Below are 21,503 nucleotides of genomic sequence, written 5' to 3' on the forward strand. Positions count from 1 at the left end.
CGATCTTTATATTTATATCTATTTGAGAAAACCTCATGAAATTAATGTTTCCATGTTTTTCTATGAACTGGGTAAAAGCAGCATAAATTGGGCTTCTATGAGAAAACCTTCACTGAAGGTTTCTATCCAGTCTCCACTGAAGCAAAAAACATAGACAAATGGAGGTTACAAGAGCCATGAAGAAAGAGCGTCATCTCATAACTAACATTTATTTATAGATTTTAATAGCGTCTAGATCAAGAAAGTAATCTGCTCAGTAGAGGTGTTGAGATGTTTCTCAAAATATCTCCATAAAAACAATATGGTTCTTGCATGTAACAGGAACAGCAGGACAACTACAACAGCAAAATCTTCAGTTTTGCCAATGGGAAAAAAATCAGAATAAAACCCAGAACTGGTATATTCTGCAAACTGTGCCATAGGTGCTGATTTTTGCACCATCACCACTGTAATAGTCTGCAGTCTTTGCCATGAAAGGAAGAAAATGATTGATGTGCTATGGACAGGTTCTGCACAGACACCAGAGATGACACCTAGGCACAACCTGAATGGTGCAAGCAGGGCCTGTGGCTGGAGCAAGATTTGGCCAGAGGACTCTGGGAGACCACATATCCCTTGGGCTCCTCCTAAGCCTGGCAGCTGCTAGCTCCAATGGCTCCCTTACAGAAGCAGGTTCTCAGCCATTACTGAATTTCCACAAAAGGAAAACCATCTTGGTTTGGAAAAGAAAGAAATAGAGGCTGGCACACCACTCAGAGAAAACCATTGACCTCAGTGTTAATGCATTAAGTTGATATTTTAAGTGCCTGACCTGAATGTTTCTCAGCTGTCAATTTACATAAATTAAACACTTGGAAGCCCTAAATAATAACAGCAATAAATAAATGAATATAGTAAGCTTTTTAGAGAGTCAATAGGAATGTACATTTACTGGTGCCAGGACTGTATTTAACCCACAGTATCTAATCTTTGTAATACTTTAACTTCCCTCTCTCACTTGAGCTTCTTCATTTTTTTCCAATAGAATATCTGAGATTAGAATGATACAAACAAGATACTTCACACATGCAATACGGTTTCCGGGAAGGCATATATGCCAGTAATATGTGAAATACATTGCAAACAGTTTTTTCAGAGAATGACGTGTCACTTTGCTTATATGGTGAAAATTTAAATAAAAGTAATTTTACAAAAACAAGAACTGCATGAAATTTTAGCTTTTCCACAATACGTGTAATACACTGTGAAATTTTGCATACTGCCTACTCACATTTCATATACAAGATATTTTATTCTGCCTTGTTATTCTGAAATGGAAATGAAAGGAGGACCATTTTTTAATGCCATACCAAGTGTTGAGTCACATTTGGAATACCAGTAATGCAAATAATCTTTGCTTAATACAAATCACACACAAGAAATATAAATTTAACAAGTTATAGACTCAGGTTCCAGTGTGGCTCATCATATGATTTTTGGTTACTGACTGTAACTGAATAATGAGCTTGAATTGCAGTGTGAAAGGAATAGTAGACAGACAGCTCCTTTCTAAATGACTGTTAGTTCCATCAGATGATGCACAGGATATAACATCCACTGAATGCACAAAAATGACAGGTATATTAAAATTCTCCACTTCAGGTCAAAACATATCCTCCCTTCAAGGAGAGGCATATTTGTATTGATTTAATGTAATTTTGAAAGATTCTTTTATTTGACACACTTTGTGACTGGAGGCTGCCAATACCCCATCAAATTTGTAAGCCTTGTGATGAAGTAAAAAATATACAACAGGAAAAAGACGTATTTTTGACATACTCCACATGCTATGTAAAGTCATAAGGTTGCAAGTACAAAATAAGGTATCCCTAAGCTAAGTAAAGTGTTTGGCATAGTCAGCAGACTGTGCCCAGTTTCTTCTTGTGTTAGCTTCTAAATGATTTCCACATAATCTGTTCAGAATGTTCATCTCTTTACAGTTCTATAGCTGAAATCAATTGCATCAGCTTTGTTCTGTTCTGAAATGAGTGCCAAAAGTGTTACTGAAGTCCTCAAGTAACACTTAAAATGAATCATTATACAGGGTTAACAAAGAAAGAGAAGTTTGCAGTTGACCAGAGGAACTTACACTGAATTACGTATGCTCCCAGCTGTGCTGCAGTGTTCACTGGGCAAGGCAAGCGGCCCTGTAAGATGTCTTGCTTGACCTGCAAGAAAAACTGATACCTAAAACACAGAGAGAACACAAAACTATTATTTCAATATTGGGTCAGGCGCACCGCATAATGTTTCATCATCTTCCATTTTACTGATGACACACCAGACAGCATAACTACGTGACAATCAAAAACCGTATTTACATCTGAATTACTTTTCTCCTTTTGACCATTAAATGACAACTAAGGTTAACCTAGTGAAAGAACACAGGTAGGGGAGAACTCTGAAGTTTTCCCATCTGCTTGCATCATGTAGATAAAAATAATTTTCTCATAAAAATGTAATCTCTCTCTTTAGACTTTTATAGAGCAGTCAGGAAGTTGGGAAGAGGGCTAGGAACCAGAAAAAAAGTGTTAGAAATCTATAAAATAGCCACAGTTTAAAACTGATCGGTGGATCACCATTCAGAAGAACTGGGTATTCAACACCTCTTGACTCAAAGGTTTCCTCTGATACCAGAATAAAAAGTCTAGTGGAAGAAACAGTGGATTTCATTGAGTCCATTCCCTTGTGAAAAAAACAGGTGAGCATATAATCAACAGCTCTTATATCTGTCAGCATGGGGGACTCCTTGGTTGGAACAGACAGAACAAAGCTAAAATGCAATTTTCAAAATCATAACCTACTTCTACACTTGATGAAGCACATATGCAGGCCTCAAAGAGAATCCACACCAAATTTCAAATCAGCAACATAAGACAGAGAAGTCAAGGTAATACTAAAGTTGTATAAGACTATTTTTAACTGATGACATTTAAGTAGGTAGTGTCCTTTTACTTTCTGGCGTTACTCTAAATGCAAACCAAACACCTTACAAGCTGCTTCTTCAGCCTCTAGTGTGCCTATTCAGCATGTCAGACAAATTCCTCAGATATCATGCCCTTTGAACACAGGTATCTGCATTTGCCATAACTTCCCCCGTTTTTCAAATGCTGCACTTACGGTGAAACATTAAAAAAAAAAAAAAAGTCATCATACAAAGGATCTGCTTGGTTTTGAAACTCCCCATACTCATTATCGGATATCCTTTTATACAATAGGCTTTGTGTGTTTTTACTGCAACAGATTTACACAGCATTTCACACCATCTTAAACAGATGTCTTGTACCAGCTTCATACAAAAGCAACACGGAAAAGGTAACTTCTTAAATTAGAAAATGGTCATGTACAGGTGCATATGGCTTTCTTACTACTCACCAATTCAGTTTGATCTATGTTTAGCTACAGTGCAACTAACTTATTCTGGTTTAGCAAAGGTTACTTACGAAAGCACTTTGAAACGCTTTTTAAGTTCAAAGAGCAGCTATCCTGATCTCAGGGAAGTTTGCGAACTGAAAGCGATGTGACAGTTGATCCACAAAATCATTAAAGATCCATTCAAAATTAGTAGACTTTATCAGTCCAGATAAGCCTCTGTTTCTTTCTGATTAATGATACCCTGCCATTTGTGCACTGCCAGACATTACAGCAACAACGCCCACCATCAAAAAAAAAATGTTAATATTCTCCACCCCTAAGGGCCATGGAACTGCATAACATTTTTTTGATTTTTTTTGGCAGTGTTAGAAAAACACCAAGTACATACACTCTTAAGTGTTTTCTCTATCTAAGCAATACCTCAATACTGCTTCTAGCTAATGCCTGACAGTCCCATTGAGACAAATTATCCCTGTATGATTGATGATGATGATGACTAAGAAGATTTAAAATTTACTGTGGAGCACTGAGAATCTTCCTTTTAACATGAAATGTATTTCTGACATGCACTAATCTTTCTGCTAGCAGTTCTGCAGCCCTGCAATGCAGTTTCAGAACAGATGATGCTATCAATGTCTTGGTAACTATGTTACATGTTGCAGGTAACTATAGTTCTGCATTCTCTTGGTGTTGTCTCAAAGTAAAACTGAGCAAGAAACTGCAAAAAAAAAATTTAAAAAGAAAAAAAATGAGTCAGAGCCAAGAATTAATAGTTATTAATTGCTTGAGTGATTTATGCAAAGTGAAGATCTCAATTCCCACTGAAGCAGGTAAGCTCCTCGCAGAACCAGGCCTTTTGTCCAAACTTGTTGCTAAAGCACTCTCACCTTCTGTGCTGTCATGCTTGTCATGTGCACATAATAGGGCCTAAACACTAGTTCACTCTAGCAAACTCATCCAGTAAATGTTAATAGGTATCACCTCAGCATTAGCTTTTGCCTACAAGCTAAAATTAGATTTTGCTGGGAAGCAATTACAAATTTGACAGGTTTTCATTATTTGCAAATAGTAATCATGTAATGCCACAGATCATTAACATCTCGTAACAACTGACTCCACACTCATATCCATTAAAATAACAAATACATGCTCCGAAGAAATATGGTTAGCACATCATTGGAATTACACACTTTGGCAGAAAATTACTATTATAAAGAAGAAGAGTGCCTTTAATCCCTCTTACGCATATGAGTGTGGTTTTAGTGTTGTATTTTTTCTAAAAAGCCATACCTTCCTTCCAGTGTTTAGGAGTCTATGGGAATAAATGTTCAGAAATTTTGATGGCTTTTGGCTATCTTCATTAGGTTATATTGAAGAGCACAGACATAAATTAATCATTTTCTTGTGTCTTTCCGCTGTACCTTCTGAGGTGCAAATTTTGCATGACCAAACACTGTTCAGACACAAATGGAGGCTTACCAGTCACACCAAAATATGTGGTGACTGCATTTGCACATCTAATAAGCAGTGTGAATCACTGATTGATCTTATGACAAGAAAAATAGAAACATTTTTTGAAAATTTACCTGGTCATTTCACATATAGAAATCCACGCACATCTCAAATAGCGATCACAATAGGTTCTGTGGCCAAAGCTCCACCCCCAGGACCATCTTTCTTCCCCTCTGAGCAGGGTTGAAAGTGGTCTGGAAAAGTACAGGAGAACTACAACAAACTTTCACAGCAGAGAAGCATTAATACTGTGGCCAGCTTACACATTTTCAGCTGCAAAGTCACAGTATTTATTTTTTTTACCAGGCTAGTATCAGTCCTGTTATATTGAAGAACTCTGTTCCTACAGTGGCAGCATGGAAAAAAATCTCATCCTGGTACAAGACAACTATTCTGCCTATACTTCAAAAACTGCCACCTCTGATTAGTAAAAATTGAAAACCCTGTGTTTATTCTAATGAACTCTCATGTGTCATATTCCTAGGGCATCAAAACAAATGTTTTGGCATTTATTAATGCAAGTCAGCGCACTAATTTTGACCACCTACCTATCAAAATTCTTTTTGAACATGAGCTAATTGTCTAAGATCTTTCATAAACAAAGCAAACAGAAAACCCTGTCTGTGAGAGTTCAAGCAAGTGTGCGTGCATGTGTGTGTGCGCACACAGGTATGTGAACATGTCTGTATACACATTGTGTGCATCCTCATTTTTGTAGAGGCCAAGCTTGGTTAAAAGAATCAAAAGCACGCAGCTCTTCAATTTCCTTCACATATTTTTAGAAAGACAAATCCTCTTGAAAAACAGTTGGAATTTAAGCTATGACCAATAAATAATTACCTGGATTTGTATTCAGAAATCCAAGTAAACTCTAAACTTCACTATAGCACAATACATGTACAGATAGGGCAATTCAATCCTTAAAAAAAAAAAAAAAAGAAAGAAAGAAAAAAAAAAGCACACCAAGTCCCCATGTTTTCTGATGCAGCAAGGAGTACCTTTTCATTCAGGTCTTCCAAAATAGTTGTGAGGTTATTCATAATTCTCTTCTTATACATGTTAAAGCAAAGATACCCAAATGTTCAAGCAAAAACCAACACTGCCACACCATAACAATATGCACCTGAAGAGATTGCTACACTGAAAGCAACAAAACCACATTCTCATCCAAATACTGTACCTTGTTATTTCTTCTTTAAGTTTACATGGATCCTCCGCATAGAATTTAATGCCAAAATACAGAGTATATGGGGGTCCAGCTGCAGAGAAATAAAAAAGTGTGAAAGTAAATTGTTATGAACTGGAAGTTGTTACGAATTGTTACCAGCTGCAACAAAGCAGCTACAAAGAAGCCTATCTAAATAGTTCATGAAACTTGAAATCAGCAAAAAAAACCTACCACTTCCACACAGCATAGCTGCACTCACTACAGGAGGAAAAAAAAAAAGACTAAGAGAAGTATTTTTATTAACAAATACTAATCACTTGAGCATTTCTGATCATCTTATGGAGCAGCTTAATTATGTGCCACTTTAACAAATACTTGAAAAATGTTTTCTATTTCACCTTTTAAAAATACTATTCTCCAGAAAGATTCAGTCAACTCAGGACCGTGATTCTTACAGCCACTCTTATTCCGCATATGTTCCACTTTTCACATATTTTTATTTTTTTATAGAAGGTCTCCAAACTTTTGTAAAATTAAAATAATCTTTTTTATATTATTTAATTATAATGCAAGTAAAAGATGTTGCATCTGTGTTATCTGTAGAGTGGCAGCAAGAGCAGATGCCCTACTATCAGTGTGAGACACTACTTTTACTTTCACAAGAAAAATGGAATCTAATATGGTTATGGTAAAGTACGGTGTGGGAGAGGTTTCAGAGCTACTGTAAAACTAACTATACAAGTTAAGGATAGCACCATTTATTACTCTAAAGTAAAATATAATTACATAGAAATCTTTGGACACTACACAAGTCATTGTAAAATGACAGCATGTTCAAACTATGTGTGAAACTTTGATATAGCTATCAACTGCAGGAATAAGCTGGTTCATGAACTATCAAACTTATGACTAGAACACAGATGTTGTACAGGGTATATATGTGGAATATTGCCTCTGTTGCTTCACTTTCAGATAACTTCTTTAAGTATGAATTAAATACTTACTGTTTATCAGCTCCTTATGTTCAGCAAGGGTCTTTGCAGGATCCAGCCAGTACTGTGAGACAGATGATGGAAATTAGTCACTTGACATGGAAAATGAAGAAAGAGCAATTGCAAGTGTACAAGTCCAATGTTACATATCTTCGCTAGGAGTAGTGGTCTTTCTGAAAAGAAATGTTTTGCTAAGAGGCCCCCATCTCAGGCTCCTGACCAAGCTGGCTCTAGGGAAGTATCACACTGGGTACATTTTGGTGTCTATGTCATCCAATACAGCTAGCACATGGCTGCACACAACCTTTGTATTTTCTTCCCATGAGACTAACATACGCAGGGTGACTCTGAAATAACAGCAACAGCAAAGCAAGTAAGACAGGACCTACAAGGAAAGAATGAAAGCACTGCATTTATTTTCAAAAAAAAATAAAAAAATATATATAAAAAAAATAAAGATTGTAGGGGAGAACAGGCGTAACAACACTCCTACTACAACTAAGAAATTACTGTAAGAACATAGTAATCAATTTTTCTTTGTGTCCACTAAGTATAGGACATGAAGAAATTAGCTTAACTAGAAGCAAGGGAAAGTAAATTCTGATTTTTAGGAAAATGCTTCCAGTAGCAGGGGAAGGAGATGACTGGAAATCATCACCCAGGGAGGGAGGGCACAGAGCCTCTTCCACCAGGTTTACAGAAGCAGTTGGTTGCATCAGAGGTGATCAAGGCATGCTAAACAGGCCACAGAGGAGTGAACTGTTGCAAGGATTCCCCTACCACTCGATCAAGAGACACTGTAATTACTCAGTGATTACTCTGCCCTGACTTAATCGAACTTCCAATAAAAGTTTTACTGTTACAGTTCTGCAGACCAGCTGCATACTGCCCTTTATGGCTACACAGGTCACAGGCATGAAGAACACCCTGCTCTTATAATCACTCCAGTTACTGGTTTCTTCCTTAGCTTGGCATTTCTGTGCATCAGTTATTGACCTGAAGTGCAGAGGGAGCAGCCAAGACCATTCTTGTCTTCACTTTTTTCAGTCCTCTTCCCTCATACAGAAACTTTTTGGACCAGCTAAGACTGGCATACTTTCTTAAAACACTGGAAACAAATGCTGCAGAATAAAGCTGTTAGAAAACTGCAGCAGATTGAATTTACTCCCTTCCTTCCCACACCTTTTTTTTTTTTTTTTTTTTTTTTTTTTTTTTAAACTAAGGAACTATATATACCAATTATATACCAATGAATAAAACAACCCCTTACTTGACTCCCTCCCTCCCCCCCAAAAAAATAACTGTAGAGAATAAAAATGAAAAGGTGTAGTGGGTTTACGTGGCAAGGTTTTGGTAACAGGGGGACCATAGGGGTGGCTTCTGTGAGAAGGATCTCGAAGCTGCCCCATGTTTGGTAAGGGCCCCACTGCTGACCAGAGCTGAGCCAGTAAGCAATGTTGTTTTGAGCCTCTGTGAGAGCATATTTAAGACAGAAAAAATGCTGTAACACACAGCAGCTGGGAGAGTGAGAGGAGTGAGGAACAGCCTTGCAGGCACCAAGGTCAGTGAAGAAGGAGGGGGAGAGGTGCTCCAGGCGCCAGAGCAGAAGTCCCCTGCGGCCTGTGGTGAGGACCATGGTGAAGCAGGCTGTCCCCCTGCAGCCCATGGAGTACCACGGTGGAGCAGGGTTCCATGCTGCAGCCTGTGGAGGAGACCACGGTGGAGCAGGTGGACCTGCACTGACAGAGACTGCAGCCTGTGGAAGACACCTCCCAGAGCAGATTCCAGGCCGGACCTGCAGCCCGTGGAGAGGAGACCACGCAGGAGCAGGTGACCTGGCAGGAGCTGCTCCAAACTGGGTCCCCAACAGGCAGCAGTTTGCTCCCAAGGGATGGACCCCATGGTACGGACCCATACCTGGAGCAGTTCTTGAAGAGCTGCTGCCTGTGGGCAGCCCACACTGGATCAGTTCAGCAAGGACTGCATCCCGTGGGAGGGATCCCACAGCACAGGGGACGAGAGTGACCGAGAAGGAGCAGCAGAGAAAAAGCTCTATAGACTGACCATCACCCCTGTTCCCCCATGCCGCTCGGGGGGAGGAGGTGGGAGAGGGTGGATGGGGGGGAAGGAGGTGCTTTTGGTTTCTTTCCTTTGCTTCTTGCTTCTCTAGCTCGTTAGTAATTGGCAATAAATCTTACCATCTCCCTATGCTGAGTCTGTTTTGCCCATTACAGTAATTACTGCGCGATCTCCTCGTCCTTGTCTCAATCCTTGAGCTCCTTTCATCGTATTTTTCCCCCTCTCCTCTTTGAAGGGGGGGAGTGAGAGAGCGGTTGTGGTGGAGCTCGGCCGCCCACCCGAGTAAAACCACCACAAAAGGTCAATCAAAAAATATTTTTTGAACTCTGGACTAAACAATTTCACTATCCAAAAGAGTAACAAAGAAGACAGGGAAAAACACTACAGAGGACTTGACCAGAACATTTCAACGAAGTAAGTGGTTCTAAACAGCCACCTTTATTTAAAAAAAAAAAAAAAAAAAAAAAAAAAAACATAAAAAAAAAATAGTTCCATGAGCTGCTGATCCATCTGTAATAAAAGCAGCTATGTGCCTTGTTCTTGTTCTAGTGGAAAGACATTGCCATTTCAATCCAGTAATGTTTTTTGAGAAGTGCCATAAACTAAGATTGTAAGAGCCACCATCCATCGATTCAGAAGGCTGCATTTTGAAACAAAATAATTAGCATAGTACTTTGCAAATGAGGGATATCTTATATTTGACTCTTATCCCTACACAATCTCTCAGCAGTCAAGACTGACAGCTTCACAAGGATGTACATTTAGGAGCAAGCACCTCAGATTTCCTATGTTCAAAATGTTCAATGCTTGTATTATACATCCACTAACTATGCTAATAGAAACCCTCTTAACCTCAACAGAAGGTGGGAAGAAAAGAAAAACTTGTTACACTTGTTCAAACATCCTATTGGAACTCTTTGTCAGAAATAATCTGGGCTAGCACAATAGGATGATAAAGAGATTTCAAAGTAAACAGACAGAAAAAGGGCAAAATAACTCTGCAGTGCACATTCTGACTACAGAACACTCCTCTTCCCAAAATTGGCATCACATAAAAAAAAAAAAAAAAAAAAAACTGTCAAACTAGCTTGCTTATCATTGACAGATTTATTTTATATCACAAAAGACCAAAATTATGCTGTTTCAAAATCAGATCAAAATCTGTGACAGAATAACTCCTCTGTTAAGTTTTCCTTAAGTAAACTGAAATCAGCCTCAGTTCAAGATGTGTTGCATTATGGGCTTCTTTGCAATTTAACTTTACTTGCACAGATACATTATTTGTGAAAGATTTATATTTATGGATCATCACTCAAGTTTCCAAGTGACGCACTGAACAGTTACAGATTTCTGGTTGTCTCAATAATCTGAACTTCACCTTCTCTTGTACCCATATCATTCAATGGCTGAGATGAAACAGAACTCAGTCACTTAACTGAAGACTGTGTAGACTATATGGACATCAACAGATAACAGAGAAGAGGGGTTGATTGCATTATAAATCTTAATTCTCACTATGCTGTTCTTGACTTGTAACACCAATTACATTCCTTGTATGGAATTCAGCAGGAAATATCAAAATTCAGATTCAGAGAGAATCTGAGGAGAGGAGAGGGAACAAATCTTGTTATTCATATTGACAAACACTTCCTTTCTTTCCCCCTAAGCTGAGTCAGGAGGAGGAACTGCATCCTGAGCCCTCATCACATTGAGACGGCTTGCTGCTACTCATGCTAGGGAAACACAGCATCAGCTGCCACAAGTTGCTGTTGGCAAGGGTACCACCGGCCTCTAGATCCATGTGCTGTGTAGGTGAGGTGAAACAGTTCAGCTCGGACTGGATTACAGCTGAGACAGAAAGTGGTGGAGATGAGGCAAGACCCTAGACTGTCTTGTGTCGCCTGTAAGTATCTAGCATTGTGGTAATGCCACAAAGGATGCTTAAAATCACTTTGTAGCTATTTCTTATTTTAAAGGCTGCCAGAATTTCCCTGAAGAATGCAAAGGGTGGGAGGAGCACAAGGGGATTTCTAACTTTTTATTTACAAGCCAAAGATGAATGGAATTTCATGGTTAATGACAAGGCATTTTCAAGCCTACATTAGACAATAAAGATGGGAACATTCATAAAACCAGGAACACCACAACAGAGCCCTCTAAGCATACATAGGCATGCATACATATTAACTTGTATTAGAAACATGTTAAAGGTTTGTATACACACATGAATACTGTTGGGTATAGTTTTGAGCAAATTCTTAAAGATTCAAGAGAAACGAGAAAAAAAAAAAAAAAAGTAGAGTCTCATTAATCCAATACACTTGCACAGCAGGTGCTGACAATAAACTTTGCATTTGTGAATGCCAAAGTAGCTCAAACCTGCAGCTTCATTCTTTTTCTCTGTTTGGCAGTCAGCTCTCCAATTTCCAGTGATTCACCACCTGTGTCTCTCCTGCACGCACAGCAAGGGTTATCTGACTTATAAGCAGCTCCCCACTACTGCGAACAGGGAGAGATCCCAGCATTTACCCGTCCAGCTGCAGGTAATAAATTCTGTGCATCTGAAAGGGGAATTTGACGTTCACAGAAGAAATGGAAAAAAAAAGAAAAAAAGCCCACAGTATTTCTAAGTAGTGCTAACCAATGGAACTATCCATTTACTAAATTGATGGCTATTCATTTCCCATTATTTATTTACAAAGACCACTTAATATTAGAACAATTTAAGAAACTACTATTTACTAAGACTGATTATAAATGTACAATGAAATGAAAAGATTCATATTTAATTTATAGGTAGGAATTATGAAAAAACAATGCATTGACAAAAAGTACAGCATATGTAAGAATAGATGGGCTATATTGTCATTTGTACTTTTACAAATCTGGCTCCCATATGAAGATTTTAAACTGAGACAAAACTGTGTAAGCAATATGCATCCACGCACCATGAATCATGTCATCATTTTTAAATGGGTGCAAACATCTTTCCATGAATCTGGAATCGTCACTTCTTGAATCTGCATAAGGTTAAACTTGGGTCAAATTCCATGAACATGCTTGAAATAAAAAATTAACTAGGTTGAAATGTTTGCTGTGGTATCAATCAATGAAGTGTCTGGTGGAGAGAAATCTATTAACTTCAGACTAAATCATGAGCTGTCTCAATCACATTCTTATGAAGCTGTACCGATCGTGCCACATGTGCCAGTTTTTGTCCACATTTAAAACAAAAAACACATCTTTTAAGAGATAATCTGGTATTTTTTTATTATAATCTGCAATTGTCACAATTCTTCCATAATTTAAGACATATTAGCGATCAATTATTTTGTCAATTTTTCTGCAAATGTTCTGTGCAAACAATCTAGATCTGCTAAACTGAAGACATCTGGGCAACCTCATTAACAAGTCTGAAAAAAGAGTTCTTCGCTGATATATAATAAATCTGTAACTCATCAGGTATTTCCTACATACAGAAATGTATGGAACACTTGTCTTTTTTATTAGAATATGAAATTAAATAAATTATACCTAGTATTAAATATATACCAGTATGAGTTTCATGTTGATCTTGCTGCATTTTAAAAGCTCGCTCTTTAAGCTTAACCGCCTTCAACTCAGCTGACCACCAGCTTTGTCTAGGTTGTTTCAATCCATTAAATATCTGCTACAATTTCTAGCTTCTAATCAATATTATCAGCTTCCATTTTCTTTTTATGGGCTCCACAGTCTATTTTATCAGGCACTAGTCTTTTTCTTTTTGGATAATTTAGTTTACCATCCCTATGGACAAGTGTCAAATCCACACAAAAACAAAATACAGGCTAATTACAATTCACCTGTTTTTCTAAGCTCTTGAGATCAACACATACAATACATAATGTGACAATAATGCCCTATAGAACAGATGTTTTCAGTGGCAAACAAATGTTTTTAAATTGTGCCCTTTTTTCTATAGTTATGATACATGCAGTCCATTCAATCTGTTACCCTTCCCAATTTGGTGTAATAACTTGTCAGTCTGAGCACACTGCGATTACTTTATTAATCATTCAGGATGTATCTGGAAACACACTTGGGGTATGGCACAGCAAGGTTGAGGAGTTCATGGCACTGGCTGCTGCGCTCGGCTTTACCACAGCTGGTCTGACTGCAGCACACCAATTTTCGGTAGAAAGCTCAGTTTCAGAGCTACAGATACACTACATCTACAATACACAGCAGGTGCATGGTGCAGAGATACAGCACTGCCCATCTCGTGTTCAGTCCAGATCTTGAAGCAGGGGTTAGCACAGCACCACGCTCTAACTGGGGCTGAGGAAATTAGCTTGGATACTGAATCAACATGGTGATAATGCTTTCTGTATTTGTATTTCTCCCCTTGGAGTTCCCAGAGAACATCAGTATCCTGTACACTGTGAATATAACAGCTCAGATTAGCATTACATTGGAGAAGAAAAGAATTATATTTGCATGACAGCCTACTGTACAACGCAGACCTGTTTCCAGCAGCTTTAGGTTAAGCAGATTTAGCATGAGAGTTCAGCTAGGAGTGTATGGTGGCAATCTGGCCAGTGTGAAACTGCAGACAGGCTTCTGGGGAAAAAATACATATCAAGGGACATTTAAAATGTTTGTGACTGTCTAGTTTTCTGCAATAAGGTGAGCTCCAAAATCTTTTTTTGTAAAAGAAGCTCTAGCAGCATGACTTTTCGGCATGCTTTTGTGATTTGACAAGGGAATGACTTCAACCTTCAAAGTACCCTTTACCTCATCAAATACAGCTCAGCTTTTCCTGAGATATTGTGTGTTAAAATTGACACTTCCATTCTCTTTTAGGTGCCTCAAGAAAATATTGGCCTCCTGCCAAAGCAGTAATTAGCACAACTATCCGTAGGCACACTGGGGATGCCACAAAGGCAGCAGCAGCAGCAGCGACTACATGGGGAACACCGGGGAGCTGCAGTAAGGGGGGAGCTGGACATAAGGGGGGCAGGGGACCTGCACAGGCCTCCCAGCACTGACTCACCCAGCATTTGGTCGCCCCTCCACTAAAGAAGAGGTAAATCACGAGGTCCCAGTATTCCAAAGCACTAAAGCAATGCAAGAATAAAAGGCAGAGGACAGAGTTTTCTAAGCCACCATCAGCTTCTGGAACACAGACTCTGTCTTGACTGAAAATACCAGACAGGGAAAAATATCCTCTATTTCTGACAGATGAGACAGAAGACAGAAACTCCCAATCCATCAGCTCCCAGCTGACCACCTACATTAAGGCTGCATCTGGTTTCAGCATAACGTGAGCATCTGCAGTCTATACATCAATGCAAAAGGTTCAGGTGAAGGGCTGATGATGAGACACACTAAAGAAATGCAGCGATACACAAATAAAACTATTTTTTCTTTAAAGTATATTAAGCAAAAAAACATACTAATATACCACATTAAAAAACACTGTGAAGTTTGTCAAACAAGGCACTCAGAGGTTAGGAAACACTACAGACAACATATAGCATCTGTTCAGTCAGTTTCATATTATAAGTTTTTTAAATAAATTATTAAATATTACATGTTAATTATTACAAGGTACTTTTTTGTTGTTTTTCCTTAGGACTTCAGCCTTATTCAGAGCACAAGATAGATATAGCTTAAGTATTTCACGGAGCAAGTATTCTGGCAATTCCTAACATTCATTTACTTATTTTGCCAATTAAATACTGGTCTTTTAACATGGACAGTTTGAGGGAACCTGGAACATCAATAAGATAAATCTGTGTAACACTACCTTAGAGATAGTGTCATCCAACTTATGCTTTATCCACTGCTCATGATATTCCCAGTGACACCCAGTTCTGTCAATCTGTTTTTTTGCATCCAGCATTCTCTCACTTGCTAATTAGTTTGTTAACTATTCAGAAACAGACAGTTTTAATGTTATGCGTTTGTACCCTACATAGCACAGTGAAACCCTGTTCCCTGATTAGAGCCCCAGGTACTACTAAAGTAATGATGATACCACCCATATAAGAGGTAGTTCACCAATACAGCACTTAAAAGACCACCTGGAAGTGCTGAGGCATGCAAAATTAATGCCCAAAATAACTAAAAACGTTATTTTAAGCCCTTAATAAAAATTAAAAATAAATATTTTGTGACCGGTTTATGTTCTTTAAAATACATATTTTACCCACCCTATTTTATTTGCCATTCAATTAAATATATAGTATTACCAACAAGAAAAATGACAGGGTTAATAATGAAATATTCCCCACCGTGAGCAACATAGTAATATGTGGCCGAAACTCCAAACACATTTTTCAGTCTGAGAATAACTCAGGAGCACAGTTTTAAAACTAATTAAAAATCTTTTCCCCCTTCCCTCAGGAAACCTACTCTGGCCAAACCAAAACATTCCTAGTCCAAAATTCAAATCTGTGTTTCTTGACAGCCACTGCAGGGCTAATTCCCACAACAACACAGAGTATTTTAGTAATACTTAGTGTACTACCGAACACATGTTTACAGATGAAGTGCAAGGTGGTGTTTGTTTCATGGAAGCTTTCCCTTTTACTCTTAAGATGTTGTAAGATTTCACTAAAAATAACAGGCTTGCAACAACCATCATGAGGCATGTAAAACTTGACACATTAGCACACATTTACTCTTGTATGAGTTCTCCAGATGAAACAGCATCAGGTTTTAATTACCCACATACAGACAAGCAACAGCAGCAGGCATTTTTACAGCATTTGCCATAACACAGCCCAGGTGCAAGGCCTGCAGCACAACCTCGGCGGTCACTGCGGCAGCCCCAGCGTGGTAGGGCAGGTGCGCTCCCTGACGTGGCCCACGGTTGTGGTCTCTGGTTGTGCGTCCTGGCGGCTTCCCAGCTGCGTGTCAGGACAAAGCTGATGTGTGCACTGCTCTCCCGTGCACCTGGGACTCCCTCACAAAGAAAAGCTGTGGGTGGGGGGAGCATACAGCGCTCCACCAAGGGAGCAGCAATACGACCACGCGAGAGACACCGACCCACCAGTGCAGAAGCCAGGCAAGACCACAGCTCATCGTGTGTGCTAGTACAAGCGGCATCCCCGTGACATGGCAATGGCAGGACAAGAGCAGGTGAACGAGGGAGGTAGGATGAACACTTTCATAATCTGCATGAGGGCAGAAAGGGTTTGCAGAGAGATACGGATAGTCTGGATCGATGGGCTGCATCCAGTCGCATGACATCTAACAAGGGTGCTGTACCTGGGTCATAACAACCCCACGCAGCAATACAGGGCTGGGAAGAGAGGCTAGAAAGTCGCCCAGAAATAAAGGACCAGGGGGTGAAGGCCATAAGCCAGCTGAACTTGCACTAGCTTTGAGCCCAGGTGGCCAAGAAGGCCAAGGAAATACTGGGCTTCACCAGAAATTGTGTGTCCAGCAGGACTAAAAGGACTTAAGTCCTGAAAGGAGGCTGCAGTGGGTAGGGTGTCAGTCTCCTTTTTTAGGTTACAAGTGACTGGGCATGAAGAAACAATCTCAAATTGCACCAGGGCTTAGATTGGATATTGGGAAAAATTTCTTCACAGAAAGGGTGGTCAAGCATTGGCAGGGCTGCCTAGGGAAGTAGTGAAGTCTCCATCCCTGAAAGTATTTAAGAGATGTGTGGATATGGCGCTTAGGGACACAGTTTAGTGATGTCATTTGGTAAATGAGATTAATGGTTGGACTCGATGTTCTTGAAGGTATTTTCCAACCTAGATGATTATATAAATCATGGAGAAATCAAGAATCACAGGGTCTTCCTGATCATGGGCTGCACAGAAAATTAGGGTAAGTAAGGCTAACGTTAAAACTATACCACTAGAGCATGTGGGAGAAAAAGGCAAAAAGGTCAAATATCTATTTGAAGAGGCTGAGTTAATGGGGTAATGGCCTACAGCTCATGCACACTACCGTAATAAAAAATGCACTGGTACCACACAATCAAATCATCTATTAGCAGGATGCATCCTAAAATGTGCCTTTATGCATTAAGCCTTGCACAGAAGAGATGCAATCTTGTCTTATTTTCATAATGCCATGTACACCATTAAATACACAGTATGTATGCCTCTGGAAATGATCCCATTAATAACCATTTCTATTTTACTTGTCTCTACAGGGGAAGAGAAAAAAAGGAAACTCTTCTGAGAACAAATAATAACTATCTGCTCTTCAACCACACCTTGATTTCTACAGGAAATCAAAAATACCTTTTAATTCACAGCTGAACCTGACTTTCACCCCACTGAATGAATTCTAGCTTGAAACTTGTCAAGGAACTGAATTCACGAAGATCTAGGCTATGGCACAGAAATAAAGAAATATCAGGTAGGGCTGCATATATTCCTCAACAGCATTCAATACTCTCTCTTCCTAATACTGTTTTGACTTCAGCTTCTACATACTATACTTCAACTAAATAGAAGAAATTGACAAATATTTAGTCAATTCAACAACTTACTATTTTTACAGAAAGCATGACATCTTTTAATGTCAGGTATTTGTGCCATACTCCCAGCACAGAATTGTGACTTTAAAAGCGTAAGTGCTTCACCTAATTTAACCATCGGACAGGCATTATGCTTTTTGTAAAATTAAGGCAATATGAAGGCCACCCTGTGAATATGGTGCTGGTCCCAGCTACTGAACACTCCCTGTTCCTTCCCTCTGTCTGCCATAGCTTTCCACAGGGCATTTTGAGAGGTCACCCAAGATAGCGCCGCCCCAAGCCACTGCCTGCTCTGGCCAAAATGTCCCACCCTGTTTTCAATTTTCTTGCCTACCAAGAACTATAATCTCTTGGAGGAAAATGCTCTCATACTTGGTGGGTCCCTCTCAAGTGGCACTCCCTCCTCAGAGTAGGGGCTTGAGGACACAGCTGATCCAAGCAGACTTCAAAGTCCACAATCAATTTCCTGACTTCTGGGGTTCCATCAGCAAACAAACAGGCAGCCAACACACCATACAATACATCCTGCCAAACATGTCCTTCACAGCAAAGGGATACACTCCAAAACAGTAGCTCAGCAAGCAGCCCAAGCACATGTGTCCACACTGTGTCCATGACACAGGGATGCTGCCTCCCTGGCACAGTAACCACAAGCAAAGCAGGAGCAAGTTGCTGCTGGTCCATCTCCCAGAGAACTGCCAACCAGGGAAGCATCGCGGCTGAGCACTGGCTTCAGGGCAAAGCATTAAAACAGAACAAAAAATATTAATCTTATATCATAATTTTGTACTATTTATACTTTCTTCATTTTTTTTTCAACATCTCATGCATCATTTAGTATCTGATTCTGTTCCTACCAATGACTATTCCAAGACATCAGTGCAAACAAATAAAAATAAATTATTACCAAAAACCTGAGTCAGGAAATAGTGAAAGTGAAAACATGACAATCTAATGCTCTCTAGGCAAACATCACAAACAGGATAAAGTTTGCAGATGGAAAATCCAATCTGCTTTGTCTTTTACTCACCGTTTGATGACTTCGGTCACAGTAGCGCAGTCCAAAGTAATCTATCTCCACTAGGTTTAAGTGACGAAATACGTAGCCCAGGACAACCGACCCTTTCGTTGACTTCTGTGGGAAAGAATTTACAGACCCTTTTCAAAAAGATGCTCTGCCTTTGTCAGCTATGTGTAGTCACATTCGTGCAGTTAGCCTTGTCTAAAAAGAGGAGGCAGTTCCCCGTGCCTTTTACCAAAATTTCAACTATACAGGGAGAAAATATTTTTTCCTGATACATGTTTAATCAAACATTGTGTTAATACTTTTAGGTAGCTGGCAGGTCAATAGATACAAAATACAATAGAAACAAAAATAAAAATTCATCTGTACTTGCATAAACATGATGCTCAAGAAAAAGAAATTGCAAATTTCTTTTCTCTGATCAAAACTCTAATCCCTGTGACATATTTTAATTCTTAAATCATACTATTCCTTCAACGATGGGCCTGTCAATCTCTGACAGTGAAGATCAGGAGGCAAAATTGTCCTTAAAACCTGAGCTATGCACCATTAGCTGCTCTGTTACTACTTTTTGTAAGGCAGGTTGCATTTCACTGTTTTCATTTAAGTTACTTTTGATAGTAGAAGTGGGAAAATCCTACACACAGAATTGAAATAACCCCATTGTTTTCTTGAGTATTACTTCACTGTGCGTCTGTTCCAGTATTAGTGAACAATGAGAGGGACAGTATTACAAACAACATTTTACTGTTGATAATATATTCTAACAAGCTCACTTCCACCTGAAGGCCTCTTATTTGTTGCTTTCCCTTGCAGTCAACAACAAATAGGCCAGGAAGATGGAGAATAATTATGCTGAATGATCCCTCCTCAGAATCAGCTAAAGCCTAAATTCAACATGAAAATATGGAAATAGCTCATAATTAGGTTTTGGCTAAATACTTCACATATGCATTCGTACATACACTCACAGGCCTGGAAATACCAATGCATACCAGCTGTCCTACACTTGACGTGCATAGTCACGTAACAGTGAATAGCACACATACGCCTCAAAGGTGCAATACCAATGACCAGTTTAGACTGGATTTCATAAAGCCATTTACACCCCCTTCAATCCTCTAGATTGTGCTAAAAACGCACAAGAGAGATGAAGCAGCAAGCGGAGGCTGTGAGGTAATGTTTGTGCTGTCTCACTTTTCAGCCTAAGAAAAACAATTTCCAAATGAAAATGGCAAATAATATCAATTAAAAAAAATGATTTAGGTTTGCTAGTGAAGCATCAATCACATGATAACAAGGAAGATGCATCCCTTCTTTTTCAGCGGGTTCATTTGGTCACCATTTGAACCTGGTCACGCAGGCAAGGTCAGTATAATTTCAGATGGACAATCACGCTCTAAGAAAGCAATGGCAATGTAAACATCTGCAGTAGCATAGGATTTGCTTATTCATACCATTCACCAAATTTAATAAATATTTGCTTAAATTAGGAGATATTCTTGAATGATTCTTGCCATGGAACAGTCTAAGCGGTAGTGCAGGTTATTTATACTAAGCAACTGGAATTAGATATTGCCTCAGCATGTACCATGAGACCTAATTACCAGCCACAAAACAGAAAACAATGTGGGGAAAAGTATAATAAAGGTAATCAGAAATTCACTAAATCTCATTTTAGCAATTTGGATAAAGCACAGCAATACAGTGGTTTTATCATAAGATTCCTGAACAACAACCTGAGCTTGGGTTGTAAGAGCAGTGTAAGGCTTGATAACAATCGTGTGACTATCAGGAGCACTATAGCCAACACAGAAACAAACAAACAAAAAAAGGCAAAATGAAATCCCTCAAAAAAAAAGCTTAATTATTAGACAGTGGTGTTTCGAGACTTAAGCCATAATTGTTTTACTTTGTTTTCTCCTTACATCAATTGCTATTCAAAGAAGCAAAAGTGATGTCCAACCAAAAACAAACAACTACAAAAAAAAAACACACATATTTATCTCGTCTTTCCTATTTCAAAAAAAGACAATTAACTTAATTGGAAATAACTGCTTAATTACCATTAAACAGTTAAAACAACATCTTGGGAACTCAGAGCAGGACAGAAGTCCTAGGCAACAGACATAGTGAAAGCACAAAACCACCAAGCAGCCCTGACACCACACAACCTGCACTTCATTGTAAATTATTCCATTAAGGCATTAAGGGATAAATTACGGTGACACTCCAAAATGGGTACTAAATATTGAAATGATATTATAGGCATAAGGAACTCCACCATCAGCTACTCAGAGGCACAGGTTTTTGAAACAGTTAACCACATTCTGGTTAGCAAACCAGTGAAGAAGGCATAAACAGAGCTGTCTGCCCTGTGACCCATAGGGAGAAACTGGGAGCTGCCTACTGATGCGATGCTGAGACGCAGCGATCTTGATGCTTTAATTTGTCTTCTTCCAGTGAGCTGCCCTCTTCTTACCTGACCACTGACATCATTTATTTCATCAGTTAGTTTTATCAGCAGAACTAAACAGTAATCTGGTAGCAAAGACAAAGCCGTTGGTTTTACATTCAGACATCCTACAATAAATATGCTGCACAATACTGGGATCAATCAAAGATATAAACAATAACATAAAAGCTTAAGTCTTATAGGAGTTGAACCTACATAATTCTGCACCAATTTCAGATCCAGCTTGCTTTCTTGGCAGTTTCCTTTGAAAGTCAACTCAGGTTTGCAATGGGCTCTTTGCAAATCTTTGGGACAGCTTTCCTTGCATGGATGATAATGCTAGTTTGTTATCGCTGAAAAACACTGAGATTCCA

The 21,503-nt window shown here is 39.1% G+C and overlaps 1 protein-coding gene across 1 annotated transcript in view; it reads right to left on the minus strand.

Annotated features, from left to right (window-relative positions):
* The window catches only part of EPB41L4A (erythrocyte membrane protein band 4.1 like 4A), a 133,924-nt gene that overhangs the window by 65,533 nt on the left and 46,888 nt on the right, over window positions 1-21,503 (minus strand). The window contains exons 2-5 of the mRNA XM_035310042.1: window positions 18,681-18,785; window positions 7,099-7,150; window positions 6,107-6,185; window positions 2,129-2,226 (exon numbers count right to left, since the gene is read on the minus strand). Coding sequence (XP_035165933.1) covers window positions 2,129-2,226; window positions 6,107-6,185; window positions 7,099-7,150; window positions 18,681-18,785 — 334 coding nt within the window. The remainder of the gene's footprint in view (window positions 1-2,128; window positions 2,227-6,106; window positions 6,186-7,098; window positions 7,151-18,680; window positions 18,786-21,503) is intronic.

This window comes from Oxyura jamaicensis, chromosome Z, assembly GCF_011077185.1.
Source record: "Oxyura jamaicensis isolate SHBP4307 breed ruddy duck chromosome Z, BPBGC_Ojam_1.0, whole genome shotgun sequence".
Classification (NCBI taxonomy): Eukaryota; Metazoa; Chordata; class Aves; order Anseriformes; family Anatidae; genus Oxyura; species Oxyura jamaicensis.